The sequence below is a fragment of the Phocoena phocoena genome, chromosome 3 (assembly GCF_963924675.1).
Source record: "Phocoena phocoena chromosome 3, mPhoPho1.1, whole genome shotgun sequence".
NCBI lineage: Eukaryota > Metazoa > Chordata > Mammalia > Artiodactyla > Phocoenidae > Phocoena > Phocoena phocoena.
In genome coordinates, this window is record NC_089221.1 from 120435434 (window position 1) to 120449224 (window position 13791).

The 13791-nt window shown below is 43.9% G+C and overlaps 1 protein-coding gene across 3 annotated transcripts in view; it reads left to right on the forward strand.

The window, feature by feature from the left end:
- ARHGAP26 (Rho GTPase activating protein 26) overlaps positions 1-13791 on the forward strand; it is a 485399-nt gene that overhangs the window by 414336 nt on the left and 57272 nt on the right. For all 3 annotated transcript variants that reach the window (XM_065873120.1, XM_065873121.1, XM_065873122.1), the window contains exon 20: positions 5374-5527. In XM_065873120.1, coding sequence (XP_065729192.1) covers positions 5374-5527 — 154 coding nt within the window. The remainder of the gene's footprint in view (positions 1-5373; positions 5528-13791) is intronic.

Consider the following 13791-nt stretch of genomic DNA (forward strand, 5'->3'; position numbering starts at 1 on the left):
CAGGAGAAAGTACACCTCTCGTTCCACCATAGCCCGGGAAAGCCTCTGGGCGTTTTGCTTTTGCAAAACGTTTTGCTTTTAATATTTTTGGTGTAACGCCCTGGGTCTCTGCAGAACCTCCATCTGTCTTGCGAGATTCCCTTTTCTTCCTGGTTGATCATGTGGAGAGTGAGTTCCCTCCTTTGGGCTCTGTGAGGCGTCAGGAGCTGCTGTTAAAGATCTTCTTTCTGACGACTCGTCTGAGACCTCATGGAGAGCTGAGATATCAGCCTCTATGATGACAGACTTCTGTGCATGATGAGAAACCTCCCTCAAAGTGGCGTCGAAGGTCTATGTTTCCTATTTACCCTCCAGCTCTGAGTATTCAGTGGGCCAGACGTGTTCAGGCCTGCCGAGCCAGGCGGATTTGGCATGTGCGTTCCTGGCCTCGCCTCTGAGTTCTGTGATCAAGAGACCCTGCGTCTTGTATGTGGCACGCTTGTCATCGGAGCGAGCGGGAATCACTTGGTAAATATGGAAAGTGATGGAGCTTAGCTCCCAGATTTCCATGGCAACCCCCAGAACAAGTACAATATCACCAAAATTATTCTGCGGTTGCTTTTTTTAGTTGCAGTGATTTGGTTGCATACTCATGTTTTTCCGCTCCTGATTTGTACAAAAAAAACACAGACTCTGCCCACTGTAACTAGTACTTTGGTTTCAAGGACATTAGTGGTCCCTGCCCGAAGCACCTGAAAAACTCAATCACACAAAACTGCCTCCTGTGTGCTAACAGAATACGTTCTGATGGTTTGTGTTGCCTTATTTATGTTTATTATGTATGTCATGACTGTTGTGGAGCTCTAATCTCTCTACTGTGCACGGCCTGGGCACCAGGAATGTATGAGCTGACACTGACTCACCGGTCATCGTCATGGATGCTTGATGTAGTCTGTGAGGGCAGACGTGGCCCTGCCCTTTGGTAGTGTGTGTTTTTAAGGACCAAGTCCACATCCAGCTTGTCACTCCTTGGAGAACACATGTTCATGAAAGCATCCAACGTGTTACCCATGCATGTTTACAATTGTTTGGGCTTTTATTTTATCGTTTCTGGGCTCTTGTTTTCTGTGACTAATATGAAGAGAGATTCTTGTGGACAAACATGCCTGAGGAAAGCAAGCATTCTCACTGCCTTCAACCAGTTCCAGAAGACTCTTGCATTGGGGGCATTCTTTCTGTTTTGGCCATTTGATCTTGTCGGTTTGACTCGTAGCTGGTTGTTGTTTTCCTTTTTCAGCCCACTAGCCTGTAATTTTTTTTTCTTCAGCAATATAATTGCCATCGGTCCTTCTTACACCTTCTGATGCGGATGCCAGAGCTGGTTTGAATCATCAGTGACTCAGAGAAGTCCAGCTCTGTATTTGAATGATTTGGTTAATTAAAAAAAAAAAAAAGAAAATCTTTTAGGCTGCCTGTTCTCATTCTGTTTTTCTGTCAGGAGCAAGCATTCATTTGCCCACCTGACAAAAGTCCTCCTGTTTTGAGTGACATTGGTGAATCATTTTCTCTTTATTTCTTAACGGATTGCAAATGCTGTAGAATTTGTCATAGTATAGTTTGCCTTAACCACTAAACATTTGATTTGCTATTGATTTCACTCCCCACTCCTTCTCTGGAATAATCACCTTCCTACTCACCCACTGGAAGGATCATCAGCATTTCAGCTTAGACATCTGTCCGCTTAGAAGCTCTCAGTCTCATTACGTGAGGTCTCCTGTCAAAGAAAACTGTAGTGATCTTGTAGTCAGAGAGTGCCAGGTTTCCAGATTTCCTTATCATATGGCCCATGGAGGGATATCAGTAAAGAGTCTGCGTCTTTGGCCATCTTGTCTGCAAAACTATGGAATATTATGATTAATTTTTTGGCATTTTCTCTTTGGACAAAAAACTCCTTTCCCTGATCTTTTGTTTCTGTTGTTGTTTTGTTGTAGGTTACACCATATGTGACAGGTCCTAGATATCTAAATATAAGTCAAAATATAATCTCAAAAAGAATTTATTGTTTGAAAAAAGAATTCTGTGTCCTCCAGTAAATGAATACTGGAAATCCTCAGGCTCAGTTTGGGTGTAGCCATCTGTTTTATTCTGTTGACTTTGCCAGTCCAGGGACAGTCGAGTCCTCATTATCCGCCCATATCCTCGTTCTGTTGTGGGTTTACGGGAGTTTGGGATTAACACACACTACTATACATAAAATAGATAATCGACAGGGGCCCACTGTATAGCACAGGGAACTCTACTTAATATTCTGTAATAACCTACATGGGAAAAGAATCTGAAAAAGAATAGATATATGTATATGTATAACTGACTCACTTTGCTGTACACCTGAAACTAACACAACATTGTAAATCAACTATACCCCAATATAAATTTTTTTTTTTTTGCGGTACGCAGGCCTCTCACTGTTGTGGCCTCTCCGGTTGCGGAGCACAGGCTCCGGACGCGCAGGCTCAGCGGCCATGGTTCACGGGCCCAGCCGCTCCGCGGCGTGTGGGATCTTCCCGGACCGGGAAACGAACCCGTGTCCCCCACATCGGCAGGTGGACTCTCAACCACTGCGCCACCAGGGAAGCCCCCCAATATAAAATTTTTTTTAAGTAAACACGAAAAAACAAATATCATGTTCCACATGCTACAGCCTTCCTCATTAGCTCGTGGAGAGACCCAGTCTATAATACTGTAACGGGAGATATGTTCTTAAAACTTTTACCTAAGTCCATTTTTTAGAATCAGATCTTTTTATGAATATTAGGATTCTGATAAAATATTTTATAAAGCAAAACATCTTTATATAATTTTTTTTTTAATTGTGATTTCAAAGTGTTGTCTGTCACATGCCCAACCTTAGGTTGCTTATAGTCTACTGAGAAAGGTAGACATATGAACAAGTGAATATGTGCAAGTTAATCAATACTCTAGTATACATCTGATTAAGATACCAACGAATTAGTGTCAGAATCTGCTGTCTGAGGTCAGGGTTTGGTACCCAGGAGGAGCTCAATAAATATTTATTGAAAAAATGAAAATCGAAGAAGGTTTCATTTCAGATACTCTGTTTTTCTAATGCATAATGAGGCAGAAAAAAAAAAGTCCTGATAATATTTTAGAAAAGCTGATATTCTTTTCGTATGACATTATTTTTAATTCATAGAATTATAACCCTCTCATGGACAAGTAAATGTAATCACAGAGAAATATGAGCTTTAGTTATACTCTTCTATTTCCTATGAATTCAGATTATTATGTCCTGCGAACTTGGCCTCAAACCAGAGTTAATAAAACTCTTCATCTCTCCTCCCATATGAAGCAGAATACATCTCCACTGAGCCCCAAAGAAGTGTCATCTTTACTCCCCTTGGAATGAAGGTAGTCTTGGGCTCCTCACACTTTTTCAGGAGTCTTGATATGAGTATTTTGTGCAAAGGAAAATTTTACTTATACTGATTCATACTGATAAATGGCATGTCCATTCCCTCAATGATCCTCAAATTATGTAATTTTAGAGTTGTTTTTTTTCCTGGTAGCAAGTACCCATTTGCAGGCCCTGTTAGTCCTTTTACATCTTGGCTCAATGTAACTCTTTTGATTTCTCTTTCTTTGTTGTTTCTCTTTGGAACTCAAGCTTTTGAAATATGAATAGTTCTAAACCTCAGGAATCAATAATCTACTTTTTTCAAAACCTAATTAGAGTTCAGGAATCTCCCACAAGCCTCACGGGGTTTTTAAGTGTTCCGTAGGGCTTCAAACATGGCTTTGAGAATTTGCCAAGATACTAGGTGGTATTGGTGTATACATGTATGTTTGTGTGTTTCTGTATGTGTGTACCTAATGTGAAGATTACTCTAACATCATTTCATAAGCATATTATATTTTTACATACATGAGTAGTGCAAGGGAAGAGTATTTTTTATCATGGCCTCACCCCTTTTATTGCCTAAAGAGAGCTGAGTTCACTTCTTGACCTCTAAACTACCATATCAGCGAGCCTAGTCTTCTTCTTAGGGATATGGTATACCTCTGGCTCATTTCAGAAAGGTCCAGTGAGGATTATTAACCCAGACGTGACATTTCTTGATACGTAAACTGATTGCCCAAAACATCGGTTGATTCCAATATGGTGTATCTGTAAGGAATGTGGAACAATGACATTGTATGTCTCTAATGTTTTGCTGCAGCAGTGGTGCCCATGCCATTTGGCTAAATCATCCCCACAATGTTTTCTTCAGTGCATGGTTCCAAGTTTTTAAAGATATGAAGAAACAGAAAGTTCTTTTCTTTGAGCAAGGTTCTGAAGCTTACAAAACGCATTCTTGCATGTGATCCCACTTGATCCTCATGACAGCTCCCCGAGCTGTGTAAGGCATTTCTCATGCTCCCCATTTTATAGCTGCATTAACCAAGAAACAGAGAGTCAAGGAATATTCCCTGACTCCATACAGCCAGTCAGTGGTGGGAACTCAGGTTTTCTCCCTTCTGACTTGGTAATATTCTCCAAGCACTAATGTGACTGCTTGGAACATGGACTCAGTTTTGTATATGCAGACTACTCTGTAGTCCTTACAGATTTATTGATCAAAGAATTAACTGGAAGCTCAACATCAAATACGTGGAGCTAGAAGCAACCCAGAAGAGTCTATCTGGGGAGTGGTCAGGGGTTTAGACTGCAGAGCCATAAGGAAGTGGCTGTCCAAAGAGTAGATATTTTATGGCATGGTACTATAGGGTCAAAGGTAGGACATGGCTTAGGCAAGTAAGACCATGCTGGGGGCAGGAGTTTTAGAATAAAGGGTGAATGTCACCAAACCAAGAGAATATGATTGATTGTAAGGGGGCTTTGAAGGCTCTCTCTGTTCTGACCATCTGCCAGTCCAAAGAAGACACAATTCGTGGTGCGTTGGTGGGGCCACTCTTAGGAAAAGGCTGGTCATATGAAAGGGGAGATGTGTCCTGTCAAGGGAGATGTGTCCTGTCTGTCAAGGGAGATGTGTCCTGTCAAGGGAGATGTGTCCTGTCTGTCAAGGGAGATGTGTCCTGTCTGTCAAGGGAGATGTGTCCCGTCTGTCAAGGGAGATGTGTCCTGTCAAGCGGAGGACGGAGTTTTGCTGTCAAGCGGAGGACGGAGTTTTGCTCTAAAGTTTCAAGTCACCTGTTACTCTTGGGCTCTTCCTTTCCCACTTGTAATTCTTATCCTTTCCTATGTCCTTTTCATAGCTTCACTGGCACCAGAGAGCTCCATCTAATCTCTTTATCTGTAAACTTTGGTATAGGTAGGAGCAGACTCTCCCTATGGAATAATATTAATATGGAGTTTGTGGCCTTTTCTTCCCCCAGAGGAACAGAGAAACAGCCTCATCGACTCCAGTTTGGAATCTGTCGTCTCATCAAACGCAAACAGCGTCCTTAATTCTAGCAGCAGCTTACAGCCCAACATGAACTCCAGTGACCCAGACCTGGATGTGCTCAAACCCACCCGGCCCAACTCACTGTAAGTATGACGTCGGGCTGCTGGCCACAGGGAGCCCTTGGTCAGCCATTCTGCCCAGAATGTGCTGTCTGGCCCCGTCTGACTTTGAGTATTGTCCCATGAACCTGATTTAAACCTTCTCCCTCAACTTGGAAGCTTGGCTAAGTTTGTTTTGGATTTTTTAAGCATCATCATCTCAAAGGGGAATCATTATTCTTAACATACTGCTTCTTGGCCTTGGTGATGTTTGATTTACCATCCTGCTGAGATGGCTTTGGTGATGGCTCATTGCCTGTGCTGGCTGCTGGGCATGAAAAGCAATTTCTTTTAGTTTTACAAACATCCAGGCACTGTAGTAGCTCAGTAGATTTGTAGCTAAGTCTGCTTCACTCATTTGTGTTGTCACAGTTTCCCTTCTCCCTGATTATGTTGAGTATGTTCAGTGCTATCTCTGTGTCCACTTCTAGAGAAAATAGCTCCCGGGTGCTCTGTGAGTCTTCAACTCCTCAAACCTTAGCATGACCGTGATCACAGAGCAAATTCTCTAAAGGAGAAGAACCTCTGTTGCATCATTCTTGGGTGTTGAGCACCCACAGCTGAGACAGGCAGTTTTGAGGCCGGTTGTCCCACCCTCCACGGAAACTAGATCTACTCTGCTTGGGCCAGAAAGTTCTCTTTTGTGGTTACATCCCACATTACTTAGCCTGCTTCTTCGGACCACCCCATAAATCTCGTCCACTAGAGCCTTTTGCATAAAGAATGTGAGGCCATGACAAAACAGCTGGACTCTCCAGCCACAGTTGTATAAGACTCAGGAAGAACAGAGTTGACTTTGCCTTTCTCTGGTGAAAATAGTTTGAGGTTCAGCCACAAATTGCCTTCAGGACAGTTGTTTCTCTTGGTGAGGCCCCAGGATGTCAGAACCTTTTCCTGCCCCTCTCCCTGCTGTGGTTGCATGATCGCGCTCCGCCATTCTATCTTGCTAACATAGTTACAGATCTGCAAAATGGGTCTAACAATTTTTGCCTTAGAAGGGACTAAGGGATATTAAGGTTTGGAAGGAAAAATGACTCTAAAATGGATATGAGGCACTTAGAAAATGCAGCAACAGTGTAAGATGGAATTGTACATTGAGAAAAATCAGGTCTCTTTTTAATTGTTGGCAGCTTTAAGTCCTACCTTGATATTCAAGAAATGTAATGACCTGTTATCTGGTAGATGATGTGTGGTTTTTTTTTTTACCAAGAACTAGCCTCAAATGCTCAAAATAATTTAACCTCTTCAGCTTGCGGGCAGTGAGTCCTTTCTGGTTCTCCATGGCCAGACTTGCGTGTGGAGTCTCCCTTTTTTGATGGATGGCTCTCCAGGGTACTCCCAGAGCCGTTTTCCTTGCAGTTGCTGGAGTTATTTGTTGCTCAGAAGGAGCAAGGTTGAATTTCTAGCCCAGGTTGCTTAACACTCCCTGATTTTAGCCGGCGGCACCAACTAGTGGCCTTTAATCTTTGTTTTCAGCTGCTGGGGGCTGGGAGCCCCCCAAGGCACCATTGAGTACAGTGTGTCCAAAGAGGCTACTTTGGCAGCTTTGTGGAAATGGGGGGTTTGGTCTTTTAAACAGGTCATGGAGGAGGGGGCTTGGGATTTTTTATTTTTCAGTTATCTAGATGTGATTTGTTTTACATAAAACACTGGGGGGCACTTTGCCTGCTTCACGCCCATCCACCAGATGTATCCCTACCTGGTGTATGTTTGGGGGGCTTTCCCAAGGAAGGGAGGATGAGGCCAGGAACAGTCCACTTGTTTGCCTCTGGTGGAGGATGGGAGGTAGGAATGTGGGTGTGTTTCCCGCAAGACTGTTGTCTTCCAAGCCCAGTGAATAGCTAACTGATACCTGGAAGTCTTGAGCTCCAGGAGGGCTGCTCTTGAGGTGGAAGCAGTGCTGACACCAGCGTTTGCTACGGACCTGATGAGGGCCATGCCAGCAGTCCTAAACACTCTGTAGCTGGTTCTCCACCCATTTCTGAAACCCAGGGCCAGGAGATGTTGTTGCCCACTTTGTGCCTGCCAGATTTATTCTGCCTGGGATTGGCCTGGCCTGGGATTGGACCACCAACAGATGGATGAGAGGTCATCCCGGCAAATGGAAGCCACAATACTTCCCTGAGTCAGTGAATTCTGAGGCACCCTCTGCCATGGTGCTGGGACTCAGTTGCAACCAGCCGAGACCACTTGGGTCTCAGCCTCGGTCCTGGACCCTTTCATTCCTTCCGTTGTTGTTCACTTGGAGGTGCACAACGCTCCTTGAATGGGGACACTTAATGATGCAGATGAAAACACAAGACCAAGTCGAGGGGTGGGGGATTACCGTTACCTTGACTGTAAATTAGGCACAGCGTGGGGAAACCAGTCACCAGAAAACTGTCTGTTCTTTTTATTTCATTCATTTGTTTTTCATTGTTTTCATAATGACTGGAATGATCCTTCTGACCACATAACAATCATAATGAAAGAAATTTGTTTGTGACTCAGCATCCCTTGGTACTTTGGAGGCCACATTTTGCTGTCTCCTTTGTAAATCTTTTCTAATTCTCCAAGGAGATGAAGGTCCTCTTGTTCGTGTGGATATAATGCTAAATCAGGCATCAGAATCAGAGATGCCACCATTTCAGGCCTGCCAGGGCAAGGCTGCAGGGATCCTATCTTTGGCAGGTCCTCAGCTGGACCTCTTGAGGTTGCTGTCTCTCCTAAAGATCAGAGGACACTTGGTGAGACGAGACCAAAGTTTAGCTCATCTAAAATGGTCAGCAAATATTGCTGACCTGGTTTATGCTCAGACCTCTGCTGAGCTACCTGGGGTAAAGGAGAAAAAGAGGATTCCTGGCCTCCCCGGGAGTTTACACTCTGGCTGAGGAGGAAAAATGGTGGTAAATGGCAGTGCTAAATGGGGCTTAGAGCTCAGAAGTGCATTTAGAGTTCAACAACTCTTAACTGGGTATCTGTTAGGTACACAAACCAGTCAGTGTCGGGAAAAGTGGCGTAGATGAAATGTGAGGTGGGCACCAGGTAAGATGATATGGGTGGATGAAGAGCATTTCAGGTAAGGGGATGAGAGAGGCAGAGATAATCCAGGATGGAGAAAAACAGTCTACAGACGTGTGTGTTGGGGGAGGGGGAACTTAGTTTTTCCCCCACCACGACCACCAAAAAAAAAAAAATTGAACAAACCGTTAAGATCAGGTCACTTCACACAAAAATCCAGATTTCATGCTGGAACCACTAGACACACACACACACACACACACACATACACACACACACAAAATAATGAATTTAGACACAGACCTTACAGCATTCACAAAAATTAACTCAAAATGGACCATAGACCTAAATGTAAAATGCAAAACTATAAAATTTCTAGAAGACAACATAGGAGAAAATCTAGGTGTCTTTGGGTTTGGCAATGACTATTTAAAGAAACACCAAAAGCATAATCCATGAAAGAAAAAATTGGTAAGTTGGACTTCATTTAGGCTAAAAGCTTCTACTCTGGGAACGACATTATTAAGAGAATGAAAAGCCAAGCCACAGACTAGGAAAAAGTATTTGCAAAACACGTATCTGACAAAGGACCAGTATACTAAATATATAAAGAACTCTTAAAATTCAACAGTAGGTAAACAAACCACCCAGTTAGAGGCTGAGCAAAGGGGCTTCCCTGGTGGCGCGATGGTTGGGAGTCCGCCTGCCGATGCAGGGGACACGGGTTCGTGCCCCGTTCCAGGAGTATCCCACATGCCGCGGAGCGGCTGGGCCTGTGAGCCGTGGCCGCTGAGCCTGCGCGTCCGGAACCTGTGCTCCGCAACCGGAGAGGCCACAACAGGGAGAGGCCCGCATACCGCAAAAAAAAACAAAACAAAAAAAAACAAAAACCATCGAGCGATCACACTCTTAGGTGTTTACCCAAATGAGTTGAAAGCTTAGGCCCACAAAATCCTGCCTATTCATAATTGCCCAAACTTGGAAGCAGCCAAGTTGTTCTTCAGCAGGTGAATGGATAACCAAACTGTGGCACGTCCAGACAATGGAATATTATTTGGTGATATAAGGAAATGAGCTATCAAGGCATGAAAAGACATGGATGAACCATAAATGCATACTGCTAAGAGAAGAAAGCCACTCTGAAAACACTGCAGTATGGTATGATACCAACTATATGACATTCTGGAAAAGGCAAAACTATAGAATCTGTAAAAAGATTAGTGGGCAGGAAGGACACAGGGCATTTTTAGGACAGTGACACTCTTCTGTATGATATCCTAATAGTAGATATTACTAAATGCATAATGCAAGACATTATGCATTTGTCAAAATCCATAAAACCCATAGAAAAGAAAGAGTGAATCCTAATGTAAACTGTGGACTTTAGTTAATAATAATAGCAATAATAATAATGTATCAGTATTGGTTCATCAGTGGCAATAAACGTACCACACTAATGAAAGGTGTTAATGATAGGGGAAACCTAGGGAAAGGGGAGAGTTATATGAAAACTCTAAGTTATTTTGAGCAATTTTTCTGTAAACCTAAAACTGCTCTAGAAAGTAGTCTATTAGTAAATTTTTTTTTAATCTAGATTTCCAGCTTCTTCTGAAAAGTTAAAAGATTTGCCCACACTAAATTCATATGTTGCTTGGTAACAGATGATACTCTTTAGTCACTATCTTCTCTCTTTTCTGTCTCCAAGGCCTGTGTTAAATTAAATAACGGCCAAAGAATCTTTGCAGCCCCTCCCATTAAGAGGTGGAGTCCTTGAATCTAGGCCGGACTTTACCCTCTGACTTGATTTGATCATTATATGACTTCCAAGCCCAGGCCACAAGGCCTTGCAGCCTCCCATCTCCTCTTGGAACCCAGCCACCGTGTAAAAAGTACAGCCTAGCCTCCTTGAGGATGAAGGACTGTTAGAGAGAGGAAGCCCGCTGTCCCAGCCAAGCCCAGTGCCCAGGCCACCGGTCAGCTAATGGAGCCACATGAGTGAGTCCAGGAAAGACCAACAGAAAAGCTGCCCAATTACCCCCACAGATTCATGAAAAAGAATACATTGTGGTTGTTTTAAGCCCCTGAATTTAGGCCAGTTTTTTCAGCAATAGTTAACTAACACAAGTCAGAGTCATGGGCAACTTCCTTGGGATGGCACTGGCCTGCCTGGGTCAGGTATGGAAGATTCTCACTGTAGCATAGTGGCATGTGGAGATTAGCCTTTCCATTTTCAGAATCTTCTTTGAAAGAAAATGACTCATAAATGAGATTCTAAGAAGTTCAGAAACAAAACAAAACCCATAGCTGATGGCTGAGGCATGGAAAGCAGGAAGCCCTAGGTTTTAATCCTGGCACCATCGACTGGCTGGTGCTCTTCCTTGGCCCTGAACATGCCCCTGAACGTGCCCAATGCCCGCTCCCAGTGGTGGAAGGAGTGGGGCTGACCTGTCTCTAAGAACGGAGGTCATTCACTGGGTGCTTACAAAGGACTGCAGAAATAAGTCTCTCTCTCCTCTCCCAGTGACCAACAGAGATGGCCTCGTGCCATCCATCGCTTTTCTGGGAGATAGTGATTTTTAAGGAGGAAGTAAACAAATGCTGAGAAAGAAGTCAGGGGACATCCCACTAGGGACTTAAGATACTGCAGTAATTCCCCCAAATTAAAACCGACCAGGGGAATGCTTTTTTCAAACCGCTGGGGTAGGGATGGAGGGGCTTGTTAGGATTGAAAGAAGGCCAGGAGAGCAGAGGATGATTCCAGCAATGGAGGAACCCAGCCTTGGAGTTCTCTCTGCCTAAGTGGTCCCCACCCCTAAAAAATAACTCACAGCCCAGTAGCCCCATCAATAAAACTAATTTTTCTCATCCTTTCCGCTTAACACACACACACATGCGTTTCCAAGTTATTTCTGGTTACCTAAAAGATGTGTGCATGCCAGACGCCTTCAAATTCTGCCAGAGTCAACCATCCTCTCTGGTTTTAGTGGCCAGTGAGAGGTGGCAAGAGAACAGTGCCTGGAATTCAGAGGATAAACAAGGCCTGCTTCCAGGCAGAGTTGTTTCTCTGAAGCAGTGTTGGCTCCTGCTGCATTTGATTCAGCGGCTCTCATCTGAAACCTGGGGAAAGCTTGCCTGGAGAGAGATCTCCAAAACTTTACTTCTGTTTTGCTTATTCAGTCAAAATTCACTCAACAAATATTGTTGAATACTGACTGTGGGCCAGGTGTTATTCTGAGTGCTGAAGATAGAGTGATAGAAAGATTAGAGTTTCTGCCCTCATTGATTTTATATTCTAGTAAGGTAACGTATCAGTATCTCAAATATCAAACGTTGAGAAGTTCCGTGGAGAAAACCGACATAGAGTAAAGGAGGTACAGATTTGGAGGGGAAGGAGGCAAGTTACTTTAGGACTTTCTGCCTCCGTTTCTTCATCTGTAAAATGGGGTCATCATACCCTCCACAAAAATGTGTTGTGACAGTTAAATGAGATCACCTTTTGTCATATCATTTACATGTACAGCACTGTGAATGGCAGTTACCGGTAATGACTCAGAGGCCCTCTTCCACACCATCCGTTCTCTCCCTCTATTCCGTCAACCCTGGTGTGTATTTTTCGGGTGCAGAGAGATGTCCCAGGCTGTTCTGCTCATCTCTCCGCACAGGCTTACTATCTTGGTAGCCTGGAGCTCTCTGTCAGGTCAGTCTTTGAGTATCAGTGAAAAGAAGGGGACTTCTACTGTAGAGTCAGGTTCTGCCCCACCTTAAACCTAGACCAGCTGGGGTAGGCAAGCCTGTTCCTGAGACATGTGGGAACCTCCACATCCCATGGGGTACCTGATAAGCTGCATGCCTAGCTGTTATTTATTGGGACCAAATGAATCACTAAAGGAATAAAAGGCATTAGACAACTGATAACTAATGGCATATTTTTTAAAGTAATTTTACCATCTAAGTGCTATTTTATGCCAAAAGAGTTACATCCAAACAGGCAGCTATGATTTTGCTCCAGTGATCTTTGTTTTTTCATTCTTTGGGATGCAGGGATTTGAAAGAGGAAGTTTTCCTCTGTGGTTGAGTCAGTTTGCTGTGTGGGAAGAGGATCTTTCCTGTTAGATTGAGGATACCGTTTCTCACCTACCTCCAAGCAGAAAAGGTCTCTCGAGACAGTTTTGCCTGAAAATTTGGTGGCATTCCCCACCTTGAAAAATAGCTCGAAAGCGTAATGATTTTCACAAGGAGTCATTTGCCTTTTCTTATTACTCCTCACCACCCCCACGGTGGCTCCAGCCTGCTTGGTCATGGTTGTCTCTTGGACAAGCCCAGAACCTTCCCTCTTACGTCTCAGGCTCCTGGGGCCACCATAGCCACAGCTCTTCCAAGTACCAGGCCAGCTTCCCTTGACATTTTCAGAGATTCGTCACTGACATGACCCACATTCTTGTTTCCTGAGAGGCCTCCTGTCAGCTTTTCCCATTCCCCAGCCAAGATCTTCCGGGCCAGTCAGGAGCCCAGCTGGCTTCCCTTGGTTGAGGGTGGAGATTCCTGCCTGGTGACCCATCCGATTTTTATTGGATAAATGTGTTTGGTTATTAGCGGTTCTTCTTTTTTTTCACAGAAAAATCGATCGAGGCAGGCCTCACACTTCATGACCCAGCAGGATTTCTTTCCCAAGCACCAGGGCTGTCCGTGGGCTTGGATCTCTCCAGCGTGTCAGCAGAGGGGGTATGGGAGGAGGCGGGGACTGGACATCATTCCAGTGCTCAGCCAGCATCCCCGTTTTCCAGCAGAGTGGAAGTCACAAATGGAACAATGTTTTCCTTCACACAGATTGTTTTCTTCCCCCCTTTATGAGCTAAAATCATATAAAGGGTCTGCATTTTCTTCTGTACACTAATTAATCTTACCAAATAATCTTAAACAGTTCCCCCATTTGCCATGACATGGAGTAGATGCTGAAGCCTTGGGGTTTAATTAAACATATGAACGAACGAATTTCATTCTGGATTTAGCTGCATTTTATATGTGTAAGTAGGTGTTAGGCATTTTAAATGTCCAGTTTTTGGTAGTGTCTTTAGGGAAGGAAATAGGCTTACGATTTTGCATGGCTTTCAGCACTATTATGCCTATAAGTGGACTTGGAAGGAACTCTGAAAGGCTGTTTTTCTCGCTTTGGGTTAGATCTGAGATTGTCTGTCTCCCTCCCTGTGTATATAATTTGGAGGAATCTTATTGGTTGATCCAGATCCTAA